Here is a 26,864-nt window from a genome sequence, read left to right as displayed (position 1 = left end):
GTATTTTAGCCCTTTGTTTATGCCAAAAGTGGCTATGTGATAAGTCGAGAGGCTTTAAGACGCTATACCTTGGCTGCAAAAGAACCCAATAATAGGTATTGCCTTCATCTGGAGGGTTTTACTGAGGGTCTGGAGGTAAATCGTTGTCTCAATCATGTGAATGCCACCATTGTGGATAGTCGAGATGAGTTTGGACATGAGACTTTTCTACCCATTAACATGGATCATCAGTTTTTAGATGGTTATGATCATATCAAATGGCTGCATAACCTAACCTATCACAAAGTAGATGAGGTAATATCTATAATATCAGTCTTAATTATGTATAATAATATATATTTTACAGAAAACCGTTCCCATATCCCTGAGCGCCATAGCCTTTCGAGTGGAATATCCGCCCGAAATGTATGATTACTACTACTTTCTTTATCGCATGAAAGTATTTGGTACTTTTGTGCCACAAACCATAGAATTTGGAACTCAATAAAAGGACTCACCTCCTGGCAGCTGTCTGATGTTTCAATCTGGCTCTGGTTTAGTTCCTAGTAAACCAAAGTAAGAAAAAGTAGGGGGATGGCTGTGTAAACGTGTTCATCAATGAATCTGTCGTCTCAATTTTCCCATTGCCCTTTTTGTCTGAACAAAATTACTTCCGTTTTTCCTCGTTTTTTTTCTCTTTTGTGAAGTGTCATTGTTGCATCATGTCTGGAAGGGCTGAGAAATTTGCACAATATTGCACTTTTGGTCGCTTCCTGTAACCTTAATCATGTGTGTAGGCCTTTCTCGCATTACCTGTTGTGGGAGATGACACAACACAACACACATGTGGTAATTTGAGCACGTAAACTGAGACACAGGTTTACATATACTTTTCACTTGAAATCCATACATGTGATTAAAGAAATCCATAAACACAGGCAGACAGTCTTTTTGCCGGTGATTGAAAAATGTTTGTTTTTTGTTTAGGCCAAAAAAAAGATACAAAATATATCTATGCAAATTTGGGAACGTGTTTGGAACCGAAATTCCAGTGAATGTGTCACAATACACAGCAGCAGCTTAGACTTAATACACTTTGTGAGGTGGACTCTGACCAGTTGGTAATCGATACTCCACTTTAAATTTGTGCAATAACCAAAGACCAGCCCCTTTTCCGGACAACTTTCAAGTTTATTTCCTCTTCGAACTGTTCGTGTCAAGTCCCCTCTGGCAACTGTAAAGTTTTGCATCAACTCGAAAACCATTATCGTCAATGGAATGGCGGCAAACGTCTTCGATGCCAGGTGGGTTAATAATTCTAATTGAAAAAGGCAATTTGTATGCGGGCGGTGAGCAGAGGGAAACCGAAAAGGTAAAAAGCAGACAAAAGCACTCACCATAATTAAATTGTCGACGAACTGGCCACCCACAAACACAGTATCTTCAATAATTCGCCAGTTTCAAGAAGTGCTTTCGCAATGCCACGACTTTTCAATAAACGAGTAAAGAACAAGTGCAGTCCCTGCAATGGATTATATCTCCTCCTCCTGGGTTGCATATTCCTGTTGATGGTAATGCAATTGCAAAGGGAGAATTTTGAAAAGAAAGACATCTTGGTAGCTCCTCCACCGCCAAGGATTGTCTGCATTATTGTGACCTATGACTACCGGCATCAACATGCCGGAATTCATATACTTCGAACGTGGGCCAAGCACTGTGATCATTTTTTATTTGTCAGTGATAATATTGATCACTTTTTGGAGCCAGCAGTATTTCTGAATCTACACAACAGATGGGATAGGATCAGAGCTCACCTGGAGTATGTCCAAGGATATCATAGTCACAAAGGCGACTGGTTCCTCTATGCCAATGATGACAAGTAGGTTTTGTAGGGTTTGAGTTTTTTGTGAATACTGATAAAACTTGATGGTGTTTCAAGTTTTGTGGTGGTGGAGAACCTGCGTCAGATGTTGAGTACCTATACCCCTGATGAACTTATTTATTTTGGTTGTAAGCTAAGGACTCCCAATGGTCTGGTAAGTTTAGCAATTTACTCAAAAATTCAATATTAAATATATATTTGCTAGGTCTTTATGCACCAAGGTTCTGGCATAGTCTTAAGTAGGGCTGCCCTCGAGGCCTTTGTCCTGGAAGCTTTACCCAATAGCAGCATCTGCAGTCCTGTGAGAGTGGACAGTGAGGCCACCGAGGAACTGGGAAGATGTCTTACCAATGTCAATGTCTTGGCCGGCGATAGTCTCGATGAGTGGCGGGGTCATCGCTTTTTGCCCTTCGAGGCTATCTTGCATTTGGGCGGGCAGATGAACAAATCCCTAGATCGACATAAGTATTACCTGGATCATTCCTATTACCCGGTGTTTGATGTAAGGATTTTTCTAATAACTGATTCCAGATGATCTAATTCCTCTTTTCCAGCTAAGCTTTCCAGTTTCAAGGCAATTCATTTGCTGTCACTTGGAGCACATTATGGACATCTATGACTTGTATTATTTCACTTACAAAGTTCGGATATTTGGAGGACATCAGCAGGTGGAATCTAGATATAAACATGAAGATCTAGAGGGAAAAGTATTTTGGAATAATAAAGTAGCTGAGAGTTAGTAGGTTCTACAGAAGGAATAGCTAAATTTTTACTGGATTTATAAACAGTATTCAAAATCAATCAATTTTTTATTCCTTGAAAATATATTTCCAGAGAAGTTGATACAAACTTAATAAGTAAAAAGAATGCTTAGTTTAAATAAATAAAAAACAAATTAATAGCAAATGGCATCTTAAGAAAACGAGATTCTTCATGCTAAACTATATTTACATTATCCCAAAAGTGTTTCATCCTCTCATTGTTCTCATAACCAAATTTCCAGCGTTGCTTGGGTTGATTTGGATCACAATCCCTCATGGTTAAACCATTCTCCTCCGTCAGTGCTTCCAGACACCTTCTGGCATTTGCCATCTGACCAAAGACAATCTGATGGGTCTTGGTATCCAAGGACCAGAACTGGTTACCCTTTTGCCGATGGCATTGATAGACATGAACATCCATGGACTTGTTTCGCACCTCCAGACACCGAAAGCCAGACCGCAGTTCCCGACGATTGGAAAGCACCCATTGTTGCTCTGGTTTGCTGGGAAATGTGGGATCTGAGCTACAGGTACTAAGTTGAGGCTTACTAGGCTTAGTCTCTGTGCGATCCAAGCACAAGTTAGGGGAGGAAATACTTTGTAGAGTGCCAAAGGCATAGTCATCAGGATCTTTAAGGGGATATATTTGTAGAAAGTCCTTTGCCAAGTTGTCCAGAAACCACTTGAAGGGTTTACATTGCAAACGCTTCTTGAGCTCCCGCTGTTCGGCGAGATTTCCTGCCTGAATCACAGTCAAGTGGGGCATATTGGCAAATAGTTTATCCTTGTATTCATCCAACCAAACCTCAGCCACGCGACGATAGTTCTGAAAGTGTTTTTTAAGGATCTATTAGATCAATCTCTTTGGTTTCCTTGACTCTGACTTACCCTTGATATCAGTTTATCCTCACTGCTCTTGGCCTTGTCGGTGTAGTGCACTTTGAAGCTTCCTTCCCTGTAGAGATGACCAATCCTGGAGCAAGGCACTTCCAGGATCCTACCTCCACATAGCCACAGTTTAAGGCTGAGTTCGAATTGCTCCGCTCCCCAGATTTTCAGACCTTTTTCATAGCCTCCCAGCTCAAAGAACCATTGACGTCCAATGGCAAAGAGACCACCGTTCATGATGGGATTCTGGTGGGGAGTCGGCATGGCCACCATCTCCTCTTTAAGCAGCGGCAGCTGGATGTAATTGAACTCCCAGTCGAAGAAGCCACGCGATGGCTTACCTCTTCTATAGGCCAGATTCTCATAGTCAATGGTATCAATGATGGGTGTAGTGCAGGTTTTATTGTTCTCCAGAATGGGAGCAAGCAGCGGTTCCAGCCAACCCTGGGTGACCTCCACATGGGAGTCTAGAAAGACTAGGACATTGGCTTGGGCAAACTCTGCTCCCGCCACTCGAGCCTGCATTAATCCCACCTGCCTGTCCAGTCGATGATGCTTCACCAAATCCTGGAACTTGATCTGCAGGATGTCGTTGAATTTTGGGTCCACCGAGCTGCTTCCATCGTCCACGAGTATGATCTCACGAAGCAGCAGCAACGGAGTCCGACTCCTCAGGCTGCTAAGCGTCCGCAGCAAAACGCTCGTCTGCTCGTTGTGATATGTTATCACCACACTCACCGGTGGCAGCTTTTTTGCCGGGTAATTGAGCTTTTTGCAGCTGTCGAGATCGGGAACTATATACTCTTATACTCTTATCTCCCACTCTCTCTTTGGAAGCTTACCTGCGATGCCGCATGTCGTAGAGCGTTCGCTCAGGTGAGATTCGCTCCGAGAGCCAAGCATTGTAACCCGTTTCCCGCTTACTTTGGGCCATGGCCTCCAGCTGCTCAGCTGTCCAATTGCCCCTCGCCGGACGACCCAGAGCTCCGAGATGGGGAATAACCTTTGCCTCGAAAACAGTTTTTATAAGCGATGTTGTAGATGACACAGATTCCAATTGTTCTCGTTCTAGTTTTAGTGTATAGAGATAGTAGATAATACTACTAATAGCGACTAAAATCAGCACTAGAAGCACCTTCTTCTTATGCATTTTACTTATGTATATCACAGACACAAAAAAACAACAACACAGCCGTCCGAATCAGAGTGTGGCTTAAACCGCGCAGCGTTTTGGCCAAGACTGCGGCTTAAAAGCCAAGAGTTTTAAGAGAGAAAAGCCTGCTACGCCACTTAATTCATCTTATACTATACGAAAGTTTTTAATTTGGTTTTCGGAGACTCAGTAAGGGGATTTAGAAACATTAATTCCTTATATAAAAAAATAATTGAAATAAAGTTTTGTTTGCTTTATTCTGTATAAGACATCAAGATATGATACAATATATTATTTACTGATAGATTGGGTAAAGAATCCTTTATAAAGATTCATATATTTTTTATAAGTTTCCAAAAATATCTGCTTCATTTATACCATATTCTTGTAAATAATCTTGCGTCCATCTATCCAATTTATTTATTTGCTCAGGGGTTAGTTCATCTCTGTAAGAACCCACAATGCCGCGTCGCATAAAACTGTTTAAAATAAAATAATTATACTATATAATAATTGTAATAATATATATTTCACTTACTTAAAATCCTCCTTTGCATTGTAAGAATTTTGAATCAATCTCGTAGGGTTGGTATTCTTGTTTTCTGTAAGTAATTTACTATAAAAGGTTCAATAAAAATTGTATATAGACTTGCCTTTCATATTATCAAATGATAAATGTTTTAATAGCGTCTCCATTTCCATTTCATTTAATTTCTTGCAATCCACAAACTTGGACAGTCTCTCAATAACATCCTTTAGATCTTGTTTCATCTCCTCATAGGTCACAAAAAATACATTAGTTTCGTTACGCATTCGATAAAAGTCAATAATATGTGACCAGTATGATGTAAACGGAATCCGATCTGTGATATATTCATCTATATAATCCTGCAAGTTTCCTTGCCAAATTCCCAGGCTGGTGAGAAAGTGATAGGAAGATATAACAACATCCTTGGGATTGCGAGCCACATAGATGATTTTCCGTTTTTGCTCCCAAATTTGTCGCGGCAAAAGTTGTGAGGGAAGGTGGGATTTAATAAAACGAGGATTATCCTGCATCTGATCGCACAAGGAAATATTATCCACTGAAAATTTGTTATTTATACACGAGTATCTGAAAGATTACAAATTCTTTGTAGTTTCAGATTTATAGCTATGATTAATTGATAATTTAAGACAAGTGGGAAATATCTCTCAATATATAACTTTTTTAAACATTATTAATAATGTGACTTACTCTATGTGTGGACTCCGCCTCACAGTGTGACTTGTTTTGGCTCGTTCATAGTCCAAATTATTTAATAAAAGCCAGGCCAACTCTTGCATCCAAGTTGTACCACTCTTCATAAATGTCACCACATAAACATCACCGTCTTTAGTTTTAAACTCATCAATACGTTTTGCAAACTCTTGATTATACTTTTCGGGAAGAGTACACCATCTTTTGCTCCAATCTTGCTTTAAAGGCAACCAATTGGGACCCAATCCTTTGGATCCTTTATACTGCAATTGAATGAGAGGCATAGTAGCCGAGGACTCTACTTCTTTGCTCAAGAACATGATGGCAACTGATGCTTTAAATGATTTTATTTGTTACATGTTGAGGCACTATGGAGCTGTGTTGATAAGGCTTATCGTTGCTGGATTATTCTCGATTGAAATAGATGAACTTTTACTGATAAAAACAAGGTATATGTTTGTAAATATTTATAGATTACAACGAAAGCAAATAGAAATGTTTATTTTATTATGCCAGAAGGTAGGCTGTAAAAAGCATTTGGGTACTTAATACATTTTCTTAGGACTTTATTCTACAAAAATACTACACAGATCAATCAAAACTAGGTTTAAACAAATAATACAATTATTGTTATAAATATAATATATCTTGTACAAAATTATTCATTAAAATTTCGATTCAAAATATTACCATTATAAAGAGAAATTTCCAATTTCCTTAACTGAATGTCGAATCGTTTTGTACCTCCATTAACTTGGCTTGGAACCGCAGCCACTCTCTCCCTGGCACCTGACACATACGTGCACATTATGCATCCATCATTACTCATGCTATAAACGAAATCCACTTAATCTCGCAACGAAACATTCAAACATTTATTAAAGACATCTCGTCCCCGGCGAGGGTTTTGTTCCGTGTTTCCCCCATTTTCAAAGAAAATCGAGCAAAAACTGCAACAAAAGGTACAATTTATAGTTCCGAGACACCCTTGGAGGATAGGAAGGCCCAGGCCAACCCCCAAGGACATTGGGTGGGTGGTGAAAATGTAATTGCCGCCGCCCCAAAATTTGGCAAAGACCTTGAAAAGCCCAAAAAGGGGGAGTGCTCCCTGGGTTTTTGGGGGGGGACGGATGGACGCCCAAGGAGGTGAGTGATAGAACTTTAAGCTCAAACGCCTGGCCGTATGCAATGAACATTTACGAGTGGGTCCTCTGAGGATTACATTGTCGGGCAGAGCCCAGTCTCCGTGCAATTGTGCGCAAGTAAAAATCTAATTTATCCAACCCACCACCCAGAATCTCGTTTGACAATTGCCTGAAATGATGGCAATGCATTGGCATGAGTCCCGGGGATCTAAAGGCACGTAATTCTTCCGGGGGAATTCCCCCACAAACAACAACAAAAAAAATCGCTCCGCTTACGCATATCAATGCACCCTTTTTCCAAGGATTCGCCTGGATTTGGGGTGGTTCGTTCAGTGGGTGGTGGTGGGTGGTGCAGGGTGGTTCTCCAATCCTCATCATAACACCACATGTTCTGAAATTTTAGCGGCGACACAGCGTCTACTTCATGTAGATTTCTATCTATTCTATTGTCTGACTTTGGTCGCGTGGTAAATTCATTCGGTATTCATTCCGTTTGATGAGGCGCAAAGTTGTGGAATTTATTGCGTACGGGAAAGAAGTTAAGTGGATTTTACGTAAATTAATGAGAGTTTGCCCAACGAGGGTGGATAGAAAACAAACTCTCGGAGCTATTTAAATTGCTATACAAAGGGACAGTAGGAAGGTGTTGAAGGATGGGTAAAGGAATTCTACCAGACAGGACCTGGGATTGTTTTTAGGATCGCTAAACGGATCGTGCTAGGTTCTGCGGGCTCTGGTTATTGCTTCACTGATTTATGCGGCAAATAATAAACATCAAGTGAATGCCGTAAAACATTAAGAGCGCCATCAGTTGGACAGTCTGCTGTCTGTAGTTGTTACTACACAGAGAGAAAATTTAAGGGGTATTTTAGAGATGAAACTGAGGAAATTAAGAATTTTATATAATAAATTAAAATATAATAAAATAATATATATTATATATATTATGTAGCTATTATAATAAAGTGTTTTGTGGTTTTCTTTAACATTTTTTAATGATAGAAAAACTGTTTCATTATTATAGCTTGGGAAAAGTCTGTATAACTTAATTGGTTATTCATATAACTTTGAAAAAAAAAACCTTAAAATATGATTGATTATGATTTTCTTAACAATTTTATTCCATCAATCTCATTCTGAAATTGTAAGAAATATCCTTATACCTTTAATTCAACAACATATCCTGGGATTACTTTCTTTTAAGCTTTCCTTTCACCCAGAATCTTTACAAATTCCCTAGGAAAAAACCCCTGAAATGACCTTAAAACGTTACACATATCCACCTAGATTTATTCTCAGTGCATACCCATCATAGTGGACACTCAAAGCACCCACAATAAATTTCACTTATCAAAGTTTTCGCTAGCCGGCGGAGACCAAAAATCGAGCAAAAGGCAGACGGACCATTCGAAAAGGGAGCGAAGAAAAAGAAAAAGAAACCACGACAACGACTAACTTTATTGCAAGGCCCCGGCAGATACAGATACTCAGTACTGAGAAGGAGGGGAAAATTAAATGTCTTTTGTCAACAGACGTTGCGAAAAGAACACTGGACGGAGGATGGAGGATGGAGGATGCCTTCCATGGCAGGAAGGAGCAAAAGGAGAAGCAGCCTGGGCGCGAAGACAAACGCAGGAAAAGAACGGACAATGACGCACTTTTTGGCCAGAAGTTTGCCCACTCTGATATGCATTAAAAGCAGGATCGTTTGGAGGAGAAGGAGGTAGTCGATGGTCCCCTGGTCGATGGTGATGCCATGGCCAACTCCAATGGAGCGCAGAGCAATCTCGCTGTGCAAACTGGCATCATAATGGGCCACTTATCATGGCAATCACTCAGCAGTCAGTCCGGGGAGCTTGTCTCAACACAGGACGAAAATTATCCTAGAAATCTATAATTTTTTTATAAGGTAAAGGGTCTATATTTTAACCATATTTATAAGAGATTTAAACAAAGATATAAGAAATTAGAGATTAAACAGATGTTTTACTTGCTCCAAGTAGGAATAAGAAAGTATTATAAATATAGTCATCATTCTTGCTATTTCTTTGACTCAAACATGTTTCTTGTATAAATTTTCTCTCTGTGTATTGCAACTCTAGCGTTATGGGAATGGACACCCCAGATTCTCGCTCCCAGCTTTGCTTTACTACTTTCCGATACTCAATCGTCGTTCGCCTTTTAATACTTTGGACAAACACATTAAATGGAAATTTCGTGCAAGGCGACCAATACGGAGATATCCCTTGGAAAAACTGAAGAATAGGATGTCCTGGGGGGTGGTAGAGAGAGAAAGCTCTTCAATGGAGGGGTGAGCCTGAGACCCATGCAAAGTGCCGGCATTTTTGGCAAACAGCAAACGCATTTTTCATGTGACATTTGCAAAAAAAAAAAGAAACCGAAAAGGAAAAAGCAAAACAAACTTTCGCCCAAGCCCACTGTTTGATCTCTTCACATTGCAATGCTTTCTGGGTTTTTTTTTCGCTCTCTTCTCTATTCCCTTTTTTTTTTTTGGAATCCCCCATCTTTTGGTATCCTGGGAAATCCTTGCGTCAATATACCCGAAAAACAGTTTGGACATTTTTTCTCGTTTCGAGTGTTTTATAAATAAAAAGTTCGCTTTTCTCACTCTGCCTGGGGTAGGGAAAAATTTCTGTGTGTTTACTTTGAGAATTGCTGTGATTTTCAGGCCAGTTCCTCGTTACTCGGTTTTCATTCCTTGCGAGAGCGCAGGACGAGCAAAAAAAAAAAGGATGGGAAAATGTGGAGGAGCTCAAGTGGCGTCTCTTAAGGGGGTTTAAAATTGAATGATTGTTGAATTAGCAGATTAAAATTATACGCCCTGAGGAGAATTTTTTGTCATAATGAGAATTTCAGAGTGTTTGTGGTTGGGATTTGGGGCAATTTTCGAGATCTGTATCAAAGGGATATTATCAAGAAGGTTTTGGGAAATTATTGAAATTATTTGGGGTAGATGAAATATTTTAAAATGATTGTGAAATCCCTAAATTGTTCAAAAGTATATAATTTTACTTATTATACCCCTCCAGGGTATTATAATGTTAGTCAGAAGCTTGAAAATCAGTGAAGGAATAATTTTCGACCCCATAAACTACATATATTCTTGATCAGCATCAACAGGCGAATCGATCGAGCTATATCCCAAACAAATTTCAATTTTTTCAAAATTTTCAAAATTTTATAAGGGGTTACATCGTTAAAGTTTCCAACATTTTACAAAATTTAATTTAATTATTTTTTAAACTCAAAATAGTATCCAGATTTATTAGGCTTCTAAAAACTAACAAAGAAATGCTTTCCGAATTAAAATTAATTAACTTTTGGCTTAGTTAAGAGTTTTTGAAACTTTGATTTTGCTGAAAAAATTGTCATATAAAAATATCATTAAATTTTGAATACAAAATTGGGAACGTCTAACACTTATTTATGATTGATTCTTAATTTGATCCCATATAATCAATGTAAACTGTAATGGTCTATTAGCTTTGGCTACCCGAAGTTAGTTTGCCTTACTGTTTATGTAATATTTTATATTAAAAGAAAGATTCCATTTTTGTAAAGGAAAATCTTAAAAATTCAATAGAAAATATCTCTAATTTAAAGATAGCATTCATTACACTTTTTAATTATTTCCCTACCGCAGCTGAAGTGTAAAAATAACACTTATAAATTAAAGCAGATCTAATTTTGGATCACAACAAACACTCAAATCAAGTTCAAGTTCTGTATTTATGTAGTTATGTATTTGTATCTGTATCTGTTTAGACATCAGCATCTGTAATTGTACAAGTATCTGCATTTAGATCTGTATTTGTGTCTGTATCTGCATCTGTACTGTATCTGGCTGTGTAGATGCTACTCAGGAGCCGTCATTTGGTATCTGAGGATGCCTAATTAATTGTCAAACATTGCGCGCTATGTGACGTTAATAAATGTCAACTAAATGAGCTGCATGTACGGCAACGCAGCGAGGCGAGACGAGACGAACTACTGGATGTGGTTCCAAATCGAAGATGGAGAATAGAAGATGCAGGATGGAGGATGGAGAACTGAGTAACCAGGACTCCGGACTCCGAACAGAGAAGGAGGAGGAGGAGGAGGAGGGAGCGAGCGCATCCCTAAGCAGATGCTGATGAGGCAGACTGGGGCTACTTAGTGGCATTGCCAATGCCACATGTTGCACTCCGCTGCCGAAAACAAATGAAAACTATTTTAAGCCGATTGTCTGTGGAGTGGCAGGCAGGTGTGACAGCAATGCGGTGTCGACACTGAGAGAAAAGGGTCTAGAATAATTAAAGAAACTAAATATAAATAGGAAAAGATAAAACAGAAGATATGAAACCGGAAATAAATGGAAACTGGGAAGGATAAGAGCTTGAAAAAGCCAATAAATACAAAAAAGAAGATGTAATAAATATTTATAAATATAAACAACTTAAAAAGGTGTTTAAAAGTCTTAAATTATATATTTTAACTAACAAATTAAATGAATCAACAAAATAGTAACTTTAAGTAATCAATTATCTCACTTAATTATGACGACTATGCATTTTCCAAGTCATATTAATAGATTTCAAAAACCTTGCACCAATTTATATATTTTATATTACATTCTGATAATCTTTAAATATTTTTCTCTCTCTGTATATCCGTCTCCTTCGAGTGCACTTCCCCTCTCGATCTCCTCGGTCTGTTTACCAAATTAGATGCATTTGAATTGATGTGCGTGCATAAATTACGTCTCAAATCCGTATCTCACTTCGACTCTGGTTAGCCTGCTCAGTTTCCCTGGGTTGTTTGGCTCAAAATTGCATTGGATTGGGCGTTTTGGGTTGGGCGACTGCCTGTGGACAAGTTTAAATTAAATGTTTAACATTCAATCAGGGCCAACGGCCACCTCTAACTGCTCAAACTTCAACTCGAACTCGAAATGCTGTCTGTGTCAGCAGCAGCAGTCGTAGTAGTTGAAATGCATTTGTGAAGTTTTCTATTTGTCAGATGCGAGAGATGTGGGAGATACGACGAGTGTTGGGCTTCGAGGTGTAGTCTATAAACTTATTCTCCCCCAACTACAAAACTTGTAATCAAGGCAACTTCCTGTCTGCTTGCCGCTTTCACACTTTAATTTCCGGTCTTTATTGTTATAGTTTCTTTGGGGTTTTGTGTGTTACGGTTTCGGGTTGAGTTCCGTTGACAGGCTCTATATATGGTATGGTATGGTTCGAGTGGTTTCGGTGATCTGTCATTCCAACTCAAGAGGGGAGTAACTTGGAAAAAGGTCTAGGATGTGGACAACCGCGTTTTAGAAACTGAAAAGTTGGACAGGAAAATTAATTAATAGAAAGGGGAGTAAATTACCAAGTAAGATTTGGTGAATTATGGGGATTTTCAACTCTAGAAGAAGATAATGAATATATTTAAATCATTTTCTTTGCAATATAAGTTGCTAAGTGATCTCTCTCTAGTTTTTTCAGCTTCAAGGAAATATAAACTGCATTTACAACCAACTTTTCCTCTGATATATCATTGACATATCATCCGGATGAACTTTCACATCTGGCCTCGGGCTAACAACCTTCAGCAGGTGAAAAAAACAGAAAAGAAAAGCTGGAAAGAGGGGCAACTTGGGAGGTGGAATCCGCTTTTCACCTGCAATGCAAAGTCGGCGAGAAAATCTCCTCTTACCTTGGGTCATTTTCCAGAAGGGTTTAATGCGGTGCCACAGTGCCACTGTGGGGTTAACCCACTGCACACACTTAACCCCCTCCTCACACACACTTGTCTCATTTGCTATTTGTTTTACGTGGAGTGTGTGTGTGGGGACAACATGGTATAAATATGCGCTTGGGGTTAAATTCTATTTGAACTTTCCACTCCGTACATCCGTTTTTGTGTTGGCCGAGGGCGAGAAGGGGACTTTTGGGGTTCACACTTTCATCACAGTCTGGAAAATGTGTATATATTGCACCCCGGGGGCATTTGTCACAAAATCGCAGTCAAAGTCAGCGATGGACCCTCGAACTACCGAGACAGATATATATATTATATATATATTATACTCTTTATTTGCATTGAAATTTCGCTTCTTTTAGGGCTCTCTCAGGCGGAAGTTCTCTGCGGGTAACTATAGCATTGGAATTTCCACTTTTTCTCCCAGATATCTTTCACATCGCACAATGCAGCGCAATTAGTTGATAGCACGCCTCGTCCAACTCATTTCCCGAACAACACAACACAACAGCAAAAAAATAGGAAAATAACGCCCAGTCACGCGGCGGCATTAATCAACATTGGTTGCAGTTGCAATACAGCGTTTGTAAGTTGCAAGTTCCCAGTTGCCAGTTGCCGGTTGCCAGTTGCATTCCACTCGGATGTAGGTGCCGGTCTCAGGTTTTAGTTCAGTTCCGAAGATTAATTAAGGTCAGCAGGGAAGTTCAGGCTCAAAAGAATGCCGCCTTTTTGGACAAGGGGGCCTGACCTAGTCTAGTCATGCCAACTAATATGCGAAGGAGTCGCGGCATTCACTTCCTTTTCTTACCTATGAAATAAAATAAGTCTTGGAGGAGTTTCATTGCACTTTAAAGAAAATATTTTAAACTTTATATAGTGGAATTTTTATAAAATATTATAAATCTTACTTTAAAGGTCCAGAAAAAATAAGTTATCAAAGTATAATTGTTCTGAAATCTTAAAATTCGGTTAATTTGTTATATGAAATGAATGTTTTGTATCTATATACATAGAAATCATTTAAAATATTAAAGAAATTTGTTTAAATAAATTAGATTAATATGATTTATCAAAAATACTTGTAATTTGATATATTTAAAATTAGGATAAGGTTAGGAAAGTTCTTACATCAAGAGGAAAAGTCTTATATTATATCTCTGCATAAATAACGTTCTTAGAACTATCGTAAAGTCCGATACATAGACATTTAAAGCATACAAAAATAATATACTTAACGAGAAATCAAAGGTACTATTGAATGTATTGTATCTAAAAAAAACTATTACTAAAATCGTTTGTATTATTAAAAAGTATCCATAAAATGGGATTACAAATTCTGGAATTATTTTGTGTATTTTGAATATACAAAATAACTAATAAAATTATCGTATATCGATTTTTGGCAGATATATTAAATTGCTAGTCGGTCTTTCCTTCAACAATCTATAGAGTTTCTATATAATTTTCAGGACTTTCTACCATCCCTACTTTAAGGTACAAATTACCTTTAATATTTCAATGTTTCCAATATTCCTAATTAATTTTCTTTAACCTAACTAAAGTTAACTAGTAACTAGCTTTATTTCCAGCTATAATCAAATAAAATTAGTCCCCATTTTAGCTTCTTAATTTCTTTCTGTGCATAGAACCCCACACACAGTAGCTTTAGCAAAGGTCCAACTCTGGTCTTGGACGCTGACTTAAAGGCTTTCCAATGCATGTCGAATGCAGTGTAATGATCGGGGGGTGGCACACCATATGTGGTCGGCCTACTTGCTCCCCATCGATATTGTTAACGGGAGAGAAATCTATGATGAAATCGGCTTCAGAAGTCATCAAACATCATCAATTTAATCAATGGTCAGCTGCCCACTGGGGTGTCTGCTCCCAAAAGAAGAATAATCTGAGAAGGGGGATAAAGGGAAGTCACTGCTGCACTTCCAAATTGCAAAGTCAAACTTCCTGAACTTTTTGCCTTGGGGGAGGGAAAAATGCTTCTGGGGCGGAAGCTTACAAGTAATTAAGGGTGGCAGTTTTAAGACAAATCCTTGGGGGTAAGGTGTTGGAATACGGAATGGTTCGATGGTCTCATCGGATTGGATATGTAATTGAGGGGGTTCGCTATGGGAGTGTTGGAGTGTCGAACCCCAAACCCTGAATGAAGTACGTGATAAGGGCATTAATGATGGCTAAGCCGCCACCTTCCGACAACCAAATTGAACCTGATGAGTTTCAATTATTTCTCCCAAAGACGAGGGAATGTCCGATGAGAAGTCGAATTTTTAGACTATGATTGCTTTTAAGAGTAATAAACTTTCCAGACTTTTCATTGTTTTTGAGATAGGAAGATAAGGAAAGTCATCAGACTGAGATGGGGTTTGAAAGTCAATGGAAAGTTAGGAAAATAGAGAAATATATTTAATATAAGAATTAACTTCTCTCTCTGTTGAAAAATATTCATTAAAAGATAATACAGAGCTTCTTGCAGTTTCATCAAATTAATCTGAATACAAAGGCAACCTTTGTCATTCAAATATCATGAATAAAATGCCATTTACTTGACTTCAAAAGCCAAACAAAGAGAAAATATAAGGACAGCTGGCATTGACAACCTAAATCCCTATTTAATTCCTATAATTTGCCCTAAAAAAACCTCTAATTTAAAATGAAATGATCCCAAAATATTGACCACAACTCAAGTATGTGGATAATTTATGGTCAAAAGGACATCATCCATCAGCACAAGTTGCACCTTGCTCTCACAGCATCATTACCAGTTCTAACCTCAGGATTTCAAATTGCACCTGCTGAATTCATTAAATTTTGGCTAACGATCTGCCTGAAAGCCAGACGACGACACACAACAAAAATGAAAATGAAACCAGAACAAACTAAAGCTGAAATATTTGTCTTGAACCTGTTAAAGTGCTGCACACAAACATCATTAATTTTGCACGTAATTATGTGAGCGAAGCGGTGAAAAACACCTAACCAAAAAAACCCCAACAGCCAAGCTGCAAAAAACACAAAACTGTAAATCAGTGCAATTAAATGCGACTTTTCAACAAAATTTACCGAAAATTTATGACAACAAACGAGACTAATTACACGAGGACAACGACAACGAGGAGAAACCAGAACCAAGACCAAGAAACCAAAGACCGAAACCAGGCAAAAATCTGATGATGAAGTTGGCAGGACGACGACACTAAAGATACAGATACTGGCGACTGCTGACTGCAAATTGAAGGCCATAAAATTGGCTGGCCAAAAAGGCGCGACAATAAAAACCCTAACTAACATTCATCAAGGCTTTAATGAGTACAGAACTGGTCTAGTCTGGCCAGGGACTTTAGACTTTATCACCAACTCGTCATCAAATGTGTTGGCCAACAGCAATACATCAAACTTAAAGTATTCCAGAGTTGAGGCACAGCCCACTTAACTAAACTGACAGTTCAGCTGCTACAATTTAGTCGATTAACGTCAGATCCCGCAGACGACTTTACGAATCCCTGTTTTAAGGGATCAGCCCAGGGATCGGTTCTGGTTGCCTGTTTTTTTCTGTTTTTTTGCCTGGCAACCAACCTGTCGTCATCAATTTTGTGGAGACTGTTTCGACCCGAATAAAAAGAGTGGCAGCTGTTTAGCCTGGTCAAACAACGGCCAAAATCACTAAGTGGCTTTAGGATGCCACAGGTAGCTGGCAGACAGGGAACAGGAGGCACGATCATTGATCAATTTTCTTCAGGACAAAGGGCAATCCAAAGGCAACTAGACACTCGGAAAAAATAGGATAACTTTTGGAGTTTATAAGAAATTATTGGCATTGTTATTGGTACAAAATCATAAAATGATTATATGGATAAAACATACTAAATGTATAAATGATTTAAAAGGATTTAAAACAACTCAAAGTATTAAATCAGTTAAGCAAACAATATTAATTCAATTAATTACAAATGAATAAATTAAAACACTTTAGGCTTTCCTTATGATTCCTTGTAAATCATAAAATATTTACCTTAAACTTAATATTAGTTCTTGTTTAACATATTGAATATATATATACATAAACCTTAAGTATAATAATATCAAGAAACTACTTCGATAAATACTCTTTCCTTAAAACCAAGAATGAAATGAATAAAAATATAAATAAATGAGTAAAGAACAGCAAATATTAAATGAATAAAATAAATTATATAATTCGAATGAATTTTCAATGAATAAACTAAGAACGTTAAAAATTTCAAATAATTCTTTGCTAATCAATAAATATTTCCCTTTATATTTCTTATAATAGTATCTGTATATCTTTAACATAACTTAGTTTCAAGAACCTCCTATAACAAATACTCTTTTCCTAAAATATTAAATATTTTTCCCAGTGTTTTATTGTACCCAAGTGGTAGGCAGGTGACTTTTTTACCTTCTGCCGTTCAGTTTGAATTATGAAATTATGCATTTCCCCTTCTCGAAAGTAGAAGTTAATCCCCGCAAGATGTGAGTTCCCTCAGAGATTTCCCTAACGTTACATGAAATGTGATCAGATCAGATCTCTATCAGACCATCAGAAGTATAATTAAAAATCGTTCACTATAACCCAAAGCTGTATCTCTGTATCTGAAAAAAAATCTATTGATTGCCTTTCGTGGAATCAGGCAGTATTGCTGGCTTGTTAGTTTAACAAGCCAAATGGAGGAAGCTGCGCTGACCATTTATTTTGGCCAGAATTAATGGTCAGTGGACTCGGCTCCATCTGTTGTCCGAAGGCTAGAGAGCAACGCGTGTCTGCATTTAATTTAATAATACGGTGTCATGTAGCAGTTGTTAGGATGCGCTAAATGCCCCATCCTTTTGTCTACCTCAGAGACCTCAGTCGGATGACGGGGGCATCTGTTTGAGTTGTGTAACCTAATCCAGAGCTCGCCGTAGACAAAAGCCGTCTGGTCTACAGTCTCTTTTGAAAAAAAACCTAAAACCCAAAACCTGAAGCCATAGCTCAATGGAAATTATAGTAAAGTGTTGTTCATTTGAGACGATTTGGGTTCGGAGGTTCACATTTATATGCTAACGAGGGGCGTACGCGCGCTGAATGGCCTTTAAAGTAGGTGCTCAGAAAAGAAAATGCTAGAAATTCCTATAATTAAATACGAGAAAGTGCCAAAGGATCCTCGATCTAGTTACCTTAAGTGCCGGTTCACTTCTACTTAACAGCTTAAGATAGTATCTTTAAGGACGCGTAAGAACCTTGAGATATGATGCAAATATGAGATACGAGCTGACCACACAATGACTTTCTTTTAAAACTGAACATAAAGATACTTTACCTAAGAGTCCTTGAGGTTTGCTTTGTGTTTAGGGATGGAAGAGTACAAATTCATAAATAGTAGCTTAATATATCTGAAAAAATAACCATATAATATCCTTTTATCCTTATTTTATCTGAAAAGTACTCATGTCTATTTGCATTCATGTTGCCACGCCATAATTCGTTTGATATGAGGACTACCTCTCTCTGGTTTTTTGTCGTCCTGATTATCATACTGAAACAGAAGTGTCCTCGCACTTATTACATATGCAAATGGCAAACAGATTTATATACACCGAAAATGTTGACAGACCGCCCCCAACTTTATATTTCTGCAACTTTCCATTACAACTGCGTACCCCAAACTCTCGGGATACAATTCAAATGCAAATCCCCAAACTAATTTCTGTTTCGACAAAATATTCACGGCTCGTTGCACTTTGTGGGGCAGCTAAAGAGAGAGATATACATATAAAATAAAACCCTTTGAAGGGTTCACTATATGGTATAGTATAGTATATTTAATGTAATCATAAAATCTGCCACAAGTGCCACTTGGAAATATTAAAAGCAGCCGCCGCAGGACAATGCCAGTCACGCTCTTCAATAAATCGCTTACGCACACAAAACTTTTTCCTACGCAAGTGATGAGAAATTTTTCATTCTCATTTTCTAAATGCAATAAAATCTAATAATTTTCTGATGTGGGGGGTTTTCCTTTCCCTTTTTGGGGGTTGCGAAGCCAATTTCAGTGGGAGGCTGTCCCTGTCACTGGCAAAACAGTTACAAACAATTGGCAACACTTGTGTGTGTGGGTTTTGTGGTGAAAAACCACCCTCTAAGAGTGCACTTGATGATGAAGGTTTCTCCATTGGATCTGCCCAAGATTTTTGGGGGAGTTATTGCAATCAAAACGAAATCATTTTTATGCGATCCCCGCTGATGCCCTTCTTCCGCACGAGCAAAGCCTTTTCCCTCTGATATATGAGATGTAATTAAAGTCTGGACCACGAAATCAGCTTTGGTTTAGTGCAATAGTTTTTGCGGCATGGAGTGTCCTTGCCCAGCTGAGAAGGAGGAGGTTGTGGAGGTGGTGGGGCGTGTCGGTTGATTGCAAATTGGTCCATGGCCTGTTGGTGACGTGTCTTTGATTATGCCGCAAGTCGCTGGGCGGCTGTCATCGTGTTCCCGGCTTCTGGTTTCTGGTTTCTGGTTTCCGGTTGGCGGCTGTGTTGGCTTCTGGCCGAGATTCCCGGACTCCTTGCTGTTTGTTTTTAATATAAATGCAAATTTCGCCAACGGCATTCACCAGGCGTTGTGCATAGTCCATATGTGTGTGAGTGTGTGAGTGTTACGCCTGTTCCGGAGATCTGTCATAATTAATATTTTGAAGCTTTTGGCCACGGCAGCGCAATGCGTGCGTATGTCTAGCACTAGCTGCAGGACGCATATTAAACAGGATATAGTCAAGGCACTTGAAAAAAATCTCCGAAAAAGTATGTTTTAGCAAGGATCAAGGATGCTTTAATGCTGGGTAAATATGAATTGGGGGAAAGAGAATGGGAGAGTGCTTATATATTTACTTATTATATATATTTATTTAGCCTCATTCCATATTTAAAATGTAAATTTTAAGATATATTCAAATATCTATCAATTAGCTTATTTTTAATAATATTCAAATAGTTTTAACTCCTTTATTTCTCCAAGTGCATTGACATAGACAACTATGTCGCCAGCCTATGAGCCATTTTAATGCAATCTAAAGTTTTTGACAGTCCCGCACTTCACTTACAGCCCCCCAAAGGAGATCAGAGTCCTCTACATTGTGTCCTGTGTGTTCCGTCTCTAGAGGGTCCTGTGTCCTCTGTCCAGTCTCCAGAGTCCCCCGTTTTGGTCCTTTTGCAAGACCTCGGGTGAGGGCTTAATTTATGACTTGCAATTAGCAGTTGGCAAATGTGTAATTTTCATAGATGCCAGGGCCTTTCTCCAAGCTGATATATAATGATAGGACATGCCTGCACAGGATATGCTAGCTAATCGAGAGAGGACAAAGGGTCGTTTTAACTTTTAAGTGGACTTGAATTGTCCAATATTAGGTTTCCATTTAATTGTTGTAAACTTGCAGACTTATAGAACCGGAAAATGGGTCAAGTTAAGCTTTAAAATTTTCACGAAGATAGTTTTTCATAGAAAATCAAAAACTATAACTATATAATCCCCAAAGAGAGACCGGGTTCAGAGTTCTGTGCAGATTCCTTAACCATTCAACGCATTGCAGCAGTAATTTCTCCACTCTCGGCCATAAGCTGCAAGCTCAAATATTTATAATGCTGTCCAACACTTGGTTGACCACAACGGCTGCCGGCCTGGCCAAGAACATTGACCGCAGACCAGGCCAAAACTGAAAACAAAAAAAAAAAACCCAAAAACGAGGGGAGAGAAAAAAGCAATAAATTGATTTTTGTATCTCTTTGGCGAACAAGTGCAGGATCCGGGCATTGGAAACAAACCCATATACAAGATATATATACACACAGACACTCACACGCCCCGGTAATTATGAAATTTGAGGCAAAGAAAATCTAAAAAAGGCCGAAAATAAAAGAAACCAAATTCTACAGAAAGCAAAAAGCAATTTATGAAACGAACACGCCCCGAAAAAAAAAAACTTTGAAGCCACGACGTTTAACTGCAAAACGCCCAAAGAGTGAGGCGTGGCCAGGCAACAGACATTTGAAAGGATACACGAAGGACAATGCCGGTCAGGAGCAGCAACAACATATGCGAAAGGGATAATAATTCACCGTCAAGGAGGCGATGGCCAGCCAACAATGTTCACATAACTCAGATGAACTAAGAGGATACTCCTTGGCTGCAGGATTCAAAGACACACATCGCATTAGGGACGTGGGATATCGGCGATAATTCAAAGGACACGCGCACAGCGGGATATCTGCGATGTCCTTTCGGTCAGTGCGAGAGCGTTTGATGTGCGGCGGCGACTAGAAATTGACATTTAATGAGCTGAATCTTCGATTTGAACAATGGGAATTTTATTCCAGTAATCGTAAAAAATGTATAACATAATGAGGATATTACCCTGGGAGTATAGTTATAGTATAGTATGGAGAGAAATTATTTACACTTGTTCTGTAATCAAAAGAAAGTCAAGTTGTTGAAGAGACTTTAACTGAAAGTATACCATAGTGCCTTGGAACATTTTCTAACAAAATTTGATATTCAAATTTGTTTCTAAAATATCTTATCTTATCTTTTAAAATATTTGCTTGCTTTTATTATATTTTTTCTAGTGCATTAGATAAATCTCTGTTAGCCAGGTCCTTTCCTTGCTTGTGCAACACCTTTGTTATCACCAAAACACACTTGTGCTGGTATCCTGGGACCAAGTTGTCCAGTTGTCCTTGGCAAATATTACATTGTTTATTACCTGAACTGAACACTGTCCCTGTGTTTGTTTGCCGTGTCTGGTCGATGGAGACTTTCGATTAGCTCTTGGCTCACACACATATCAAAATTGGACGTTAATTGTTTTTCAGTTTCGTGGCTTTGTCAACAAAGAGCCAAAGAGCACGTCGTCGTTGCTGGGTTCAGCGGCATTTCTGCTCAATTTATCTGTCTAGCCGGGTAAATTTTATGGATTTGTTTTGTTTGCTAGCCTGATATCGTTCAGATATTGTGGCAATTACTTATGAATCATGTCTGCAAGTGGTCTTAAAAGGTTGGGTTTAAAGAGGGTTTTAATGATTCTATTGGAAGATGATAATTTCTTGGGGAAAAAATTAATGAAAAAATAAATGTAAGTTATACTATGTTGCCAAAGAAAGTTTAATGTTTATAATGTATAAAACTAAGTTTATTTTTGTTTTGTTAAAGACTAGCAAATAATTAATATCCCGGAACATCTATTAAAGTAAAGTACTATCTTTTAGCCAAGGTTTTTCTCTAACTATTTTGATTTCTTATATTTCCATGTTTCAATTTTATTTCTGTAGAGTTTATTGTGCTTCCAACTGTTGTATATTTTTATTATATTGCATACAATATGTTTTCCTTCCCCTTAAAATCTCAGCTTTTAGAGTAGAGTTTGAGTGTTGGCAAATCGTTTGACTTTTGTGCTTTTGCCTGCCCTTTTCAATGAATTAAAATCCCCAGCAAACACACACACACACGGTGATTCCCCCCCTGTAAACTCCTAAACAAGTGCTGAGGCGAGACAAGGGTCCTTCACATTGACCACATTGCGGTGCCAAGTGCCAGGACGCACCAGCTGCTGTACCAATGCCAAAAAGAATAAACCACCCAAATCGCCCAGCAACCACCACAAAATTCCACCCGCGGAACAAGCAAACTGAATTCTAATAATTTTAAACAAAACAAACTTCCTGGCCACATGCTCTGCCTCATGCCCATGCACTCACTCTGGCTTGGCATTACAGAAATTACAATGAGCGAGTTTAGAGAATTCGTTTCGAAATTTCACGCCACCGTCTGTGACGAAATTTCAGTGATGTTCCTTTACTTTTTTTGTGTGTTGGGACAAGTGCAGCACAAGGATGAGTCACCAACACCCCCTGATTCTCGAAGGACTTCCCCCCCAAAAAAAAGGTTGCAATATGAAACCCAAAAAAAGCATCGGTGTTGTAGTCACAACCCCGTGGCAGACACAGTTCCCACTTTTAATCAGCATGAAACTTTCCGTTTCCCATTCCAGGCGGCTGTTCAGCTATTTAAGGACTCTTCCCCCCGAATTAAAACTCAGCCGAAAATGAAAATTTCTATACTGCGTTTTCCAAAATAAATGAATGCATGAATTCCAAAGCAATTTTGATGCTGACATTGAGTAATGTTGCTATTCTACAAAAACCGGATATAAATCCAAAGATCCTGGGGACTCGACTCAGCTTTTGGTGGGTGGTTGTTTGGTTTGGCATTTTCATATCATTTTCGAATATTACATGCGGATTAGCATTTCCTCATTGGGATTGCAACAAAACGTGTGCCCATCCATTTTGGGGGGGTTTTCTGGGGGGTGTGTTTGCCACCCGAAAAAAGGGGGTGGTTCGATGCATTGTGGGTGGTTTGCCCTTTTTGTCCTGGGGAGTGTGCTGTCGATTATCCTTCGGAAGGAAGGTGTTTTTTAACGCTCTTAAAGGTCTTTTGTTGGAGGAAAATTAAAGCTCCAAAAAGAGCAGGAATTGGGTGTTTTGCAGTAACAAAAATAATAGAGAAGGAAATGGATTTGTAAATAATAATAATTATAATTGTATATAATGAAGTCTAATTATAATTTTAAAATGTTTATTAGTTTAGCAGAATGGCAGATATTGATGTGACTCTATCTATTTCCTTTTTATTTATTTTTTAAACCTTTTTCAAAAATATTTCTGGCTTTGTTTTTTGTTTAGAACCATTATAAAAATCCCCTCTCTTATTGGAAACCTTTTTACGACTTCTTCTTGGCTAACACTCACAAATCCAGCCGCATTTCATTCATAGTTTCCACAAACTCAAATAGCTTTCCTCATTTTATCCAACTTGAGCACAACTTGCCGAAAATCTTGGAATATATATACATACATATATATAGACCTTCAACAACTTTTGGCTTTTACAGCTTCACCGACTTTCGGACAAGTTTAAGGAATTTCTCAAATCAACAGCCTTTTAGAAATTGAACGGACGTGAAGGGGAGGAGGAAAACCCAACGTTGAACTAACTTTTCAATTTTCTTTTCACGCTCGCATTTTACAAGCTGCTACATGATTAGGGTCAATGGTTGCAGCGCCCCCTAAAATTTTCCCCCCGTGCCGGGAAAAACTGTAACAAGCTGCCAAATTTCACACTCTGAACACACACACACACACCTAACGAAGTTTTTGAGGGGGAAAAGTGTTCGGGATCTCAATCGTGTTGTTGTCATCACAGCGATTGTAATCATAATCAAATTCACTGAAAATTTTATTACTAACTGAGAGTTTATTAAAAACGCATTGGATATACGTATATCTTGGGGCTGCTCTGATTTGTTTGCCAGGATTACTGTCTGTCCTAGGCTCTTTTCCCTTTCTGTTTGGTTATCAAGATCAGGGACACATGTCCGGGGTTGGCTGATTACCGACGTTAGATAAATATTAAGCAACTATATAAAGAGCATCCTCTGGCCTGGGATTGGGATTGGGACTCGGTTTCGGGTGACGACATCGTTGGGTGCTTCCTTTCCTGTAATTGACTCTCTGCCAAAGGGCAAAAGCGTTCTCGTTCCCGTTCTCCCCGTCCCGCAAAAATGGTAATGAAATTTTGGCTTCCAATGGGGGGGGGGGAATCCCCACTCAACTTGTTAGTGTTGTTGTTTTTCTTTTTGGCACGTGGCACGTGAAAAACGTGGCCAGGAAATGCCTTAAAATTGATTTTTATTTTTATTTTCCTTCTCATTTTCATTTTAGTTTGCAAGAGCTTTTTGTTTTTTGTGGCAGAGTGCCTTCGGGGGTCTCTTGGTGTAATTATTTCTGTGCTCAGTTCCAGCATGTGATTAGATTTTCCGAAGCAAAAGTTTATTCAGCTTTTTGTTGTCGCTCAATGATAATTAAAAATGATTAGCTCATAAATATTTCCTGCTGTCGAGGGTGAGATTTATGGTAAGGTAAATATACAGAAGACCAAACAGATGCCCCAAGGAAAATATTCCACTTGAAAATATGAGACAAGGCTTATTTTTTGGGGGTTGTTACCTTGGAGGGATAAATATATTTGTATCAAATTTAATATTTACAGAATACACTTTCACTTTTTGTTTTAAATAATTTATTATACTTTTACAGAACTAATTTTTCACAAATGCATAACATCGGCAATATTTTCACAGTTTACTTTCAAGCCTTTCATCTGGTTTACTAGAATTTTCATAATTAAAAAGAGTACAGATTATAATTAATATATTTCCACTTACTTAAACATATAATAGCTTCCAGTTCACAACGCGTAACATTACTCCACTTGGCACCAATTTGCCGGCTACAATTTCCATTATAACCATCGGTAATTTCATTAAACTTTCCCAATCTGACTTCAGATTCTTGACATTTAAGCAGCTCATCATTGCACTTGAAAAGATCCCCAAAATAGTTGCACTTGATACCAATTAAAAGGCTGCAAACTTTGCAAAGACTCTTTAAAAATAGTTTTGGGACCAAAGTTAAGTTAAAGCCACTTACCCAGCAACAACAATATTCTTAGCATCTTGAATTCAACTGAAGGGGTTATTTTATTTTACAAAACTTAAATCCTTTTATTTAACTTTAATTAAAGACTACTTGTATCTTTTTTCGAGTGAAGAAGCTATTGTTTTGATGAAGGTGTTTTAAGGAAGTATTTTGTATACTTTAAGCTCAATGGAGCTATAAATAATGACAGGTTTGTGAAACCTTTCCTTTATGTTTTGTAAGGTTTTGTTTAAATGAAGATATATATTACATATTTTGTACAAGTTATAAACCAAGTGTTTCGGCAATATTCCGGCAAGACATGTCATCACAGCGATGCAAGATTACTGAAATAATTAATACAATATTACTTATATTATTAAATATTTATTATTATTCAGTAAACTCACACAGACAGGTGGCCTTTTCCATTTCACACCGAGATACATCATTCCATCTCAGGCGCTCTCTTCGACAATGTCGATTAAAGGAATCTATAGTCTCATCATATCGTCCCAATCTGGGTGTAAATCTTAAGCAATCTCTATACAAACTTTCGCAATATTCTCGATTAGATTGAGCTTCTATAACCCATACATTTATGGCACATAGAACTGTAAATGAAGAATATAATCCTTCAGATTACTTGAAAATATTTTAAAGGATATAATCCTTACCCACTAACAGCGCAATTTTCCACATTTTTGGGTAAAGTAAGAAAATTAAACTGCTGTATAATACATTTCGGGGCTTTATTTATATGACTACATTGTATAACAAATCTGGGTCATTTTATGAATAAAAGGTCAACTGTTTTCAAAACAAAAAGTTCTTGAAAATAACTTTCCTTGGTCCATTTTCATTAAGGTCAGCTTTTGTGTGAATTATATCAACTTTATCTTTGAAAGTTCAATATGCATTGATTTAAAAGAGATAAAATTCAATATTATATATTCTCCTTGCTCTGATTTAAAATATAAGACTTTTTTGATCAACTTATAGACCCCAGGTGTTTTTATTAATATAATATATGTATGTATACTACCCCAGAAGTATATAAAAACTGACTCAAAGTGTTTCAAGTATCAGTTACTTTTAAAAAAATGCAGTGGCTCCGCTTTTTTATATTAATTACATTCCTTAGCTTCTATTTAGTAGAAGCTCAGCGTCAGGATTGTAGAAGGATCAAAGAGCAATGTAGACTTTGTACCCGTCGTTTGGTGCATCCCAAAAATGATATCGAGTTTATAAACAGAAATTGTAGAGAAAAATTGAGGGACCGTTGGGTTTGGCAGGATGTAAAGCGATGCGATATGCAGATCCTGGCCTGCGAAAGTAAGTTCAACCTTTCTTTTAAAATCAGGATAAAATTTAAATATTTTGTTTAAAAAATACAGATCACGACCAAAGATTGGACTGTGAGAATGTGGCCAGATTGGCAGGAATGCGACGACTTATTGGTTAAGTATTTTGAGGAATACTTATTTTGAAAAATTAAGAAAAACAAGGATAATAAGCCACAACCCTG

General features: G+C 38.0%; 6 protein-coding genes across 10 annotated transcripts in view; 3 read left to right on the top strand and 3 right to left on the bottom strand.

The window, feature by feature from the left end:
• The window catches only part of LOC110179972 (glycoprotein-N-acetylgalactosamine 3-beta-galactosyltransferase 1), a 34,319-nt gene extending 33,813 nt beyond the window's left edge, over positions 1–506 (top strand). For 4 of the 5 annotated variants that reach the window (XM_086833849.1, XM_086833851.1, XM_086833850.1 and 1 more), the window contains exons 3-4: positions 10–294; positions 347–506. In XM_086833849.1, the coding sequence (XP_086689975.1) occupies positions 10–294; positions 347–487 (426 nt within the window). In that variant the 3' untranslated portion in view covers positions 488–506. Of the gene's footprint in view, positions 1–9; positions 295–346 lie in introns of those variants that run through there. The other variant, XM_086833848.1, reaches the window with a different exon arrangement.
• Positions 507–941: 435 nt separating this feature from the next.
• On the top strand, positions 942–2,783 carry LOC110179976 (glycoprotein-N-acetylgalactosamine 3-beta-galactosyltransferase 1). The gene is made up of 4 exons (XM_020947562.2): positions 942–1,858; positions 1,919–2,015; positions 2,067–2,363; positions 2,416–2,783. The coding sequence occupies exons 1-4, from the start codon at positions 1,458–1,460 to the stop codon at positions 2,599–2,601; spliced, it is 981 nt and encodes a 326-aa protein (XP_020803221.2). The 5' UTR covers positions 942–1,457; the 3' UTR covers positions 2,602–2,783.
• On the bottom strand, positions 2,655–4,689 carry Pgant8 (Polypeptide N-Acetylgalactosaminyltransferase 8). The gene is made up of 3 exons (XM_020947586.2): positions 4,353–4,689; positions 3,511–4,288; positions 2,655–3,448 (listed from the first exon to the last, which is right to left on the bottom strand). The coding sequence occupies exons 1-3, from the start codon at positions 4,658–4,660 to the stop codon at positions 2,798–2,800; spliced, it is 1,737 nt and encodes a 578-aa protein (XP_020803245.2). The 5' UTR covers positions 4,661–4,689; the 3' UTR covers positions 2,655–2,797.
• A 212-nt stretch (positions 4,690–4,901) lies between these two features.
• Positions 4,902–6,250, bottom strand: LOC110179979 (luciferin sulfotransferase-like). The gene is made up of 4 exons (XM_020947568.2): positions 5,901–6,250; positions 5,317–5,777; positions 5,202–5,265; positions 4,902–5,142 (listed from the first exon to the last, which is right to left on the bottom strand). The coding sequence occupies exons 1-4, from the start codon at positions 6,221–6,223 to the stop codon at positions 5,007–5,009; spliced, it is 984 nt and encodes a 327-aa protein (XP_020803227.2). The 5' UTR covers positions 6,224–6,250; the 3' UTR covers positions 4,902–5,006.
• An 11,011-nt stretch (positions 6,251–17,261) lies between these two features.
• Eig71Ej (ecdysone-induced gene 71Ej) lies at positions 17,262–26,801 on the top strand. The gene is given in 4 exon segments (XM_086834309.1): positions 17,262–17,305; positions 19,911–19,987; positions 26,492–26,671; positions 26,734–26,801. Coding segments are annotated over 4 exon segments (369 nt in total).
• On the bottom strand, positions 25,622–26,038 carry Eig71Ek (ecdysone-induced gene 71Ek). Its single transcript, XM_020947589.2, has 3 exons — positions 26,014–26,038; positions 25,747–25,950; positions 25,622–25,683 (listed from the first exon to the last, which is right to left on the bottom strand). The coding sequence occupies exons 1-3, from the start codon at positions 26,036–26,038 to the stop codon at positions 25,622–25,624; spliced, it is 291 nt and encodes a 96-aa protein (XP_020803248.2).
• Positions 26,802–26,864: the final 63 nt, after the last annotated feature.

Source organism: Drosophila serrata, unplaced genomic scaffold (assembly GCF_035046125.1).
Source record: "Drosophila serrata isolate PLE 108 unplaced genomic scaffold, ASM3504612v1 contig_272, whole genome shotgun sequence".
In the NCBI taxonomy this organism is placed as follows: domain Eukaryota; kingdom Metazoa; phylum Arthropoda; class Insecta; order Diptera; family Drosophilidae; genus Drosophila; species Drosophila serrata.
This window is presented reverse-complemented; position numbering and strand designations above follow the sequence as displayed.

Coding starts and splice junctions, on each gene's coding strand:
- Eig71Ek (XM_020947589.2), bottom strand. CDS start 26,038: ATGTGGAAAATTGCGCTGTTAGTGG. Junction 25,951..26,013: donor GAAAATTGCGCTGTTAGTGG/GTAAGGATTATA, acceptor CTTCATTTACAG/TTCTATGTGCCATAAATGTA. Junction 25,684..25,746: donor GGAAAAGGCCACCTGTCTGT/GTGAGTTTACTG, acceptor TAATTATTTCAG/TAATCTTGCATCGCTGTGAT.
- LOC110179979 (XM_020947568.2), bottom strand. CDS start 6,223: ATGTTCTTGAGCAAAGAAGTAGAGTCCTCGGCTACTATGCCTCTCATT. Junction 5,778..5,900: donor AGGCGGAGTCCACACATAGA/GTAAGTCACATT, acceptor GTAATCTTTCAG/ATACTCGTGTATAAATAACA. Junction 5,266..5,316: donor ATCATTTGATAATATGAAAG/GCAAGTCTATAT, acceptor AATTACTTACAG/AAAACAAGAATACCAACCCT.
- LOC110179976 (XM_020947562.2), top strand. CDS start 1,458: ATGCCACGACTTTTCAATAAACGAGTAAAGAACAAGTGCAGTCCCTGC. Junction 2,016..2,066: donor TAAGGACTCCCAATGGTCTG/GTAAGTTTAGCA, acceptor TATATTTGCTAG/GTCTTTATGCACCAAGGTTC. Junction 2,364..2,415: donor CCTATTACCCGGTGTTTGAT/GTAAGGATTTTT, acceptor CCTCTTTTCCAG/CTAAGCTTTCCAGTTTCAAG.
- Pgant8 (XM_020947586.2), bottom strand. CDS start 4,660: ATGCATAAGAAGAAGGTGCTTCTAGTGCTGATTTTAGTCGCTATTAGT. Junction 4,289..4,352: donor TACGACATGCGGCATCGCAG/GTAAGCTTCCAA, acceptor CGATCTCGACAG/CTGCAAAAAGCTCAATTACC. Junction 3,449..3,510: donor AGGATAAACTGATATCAAGG/GTAAGTCAGAGT, acceptor AAACACTTTCAG/AACTATCGTCGCGTGGCTGA.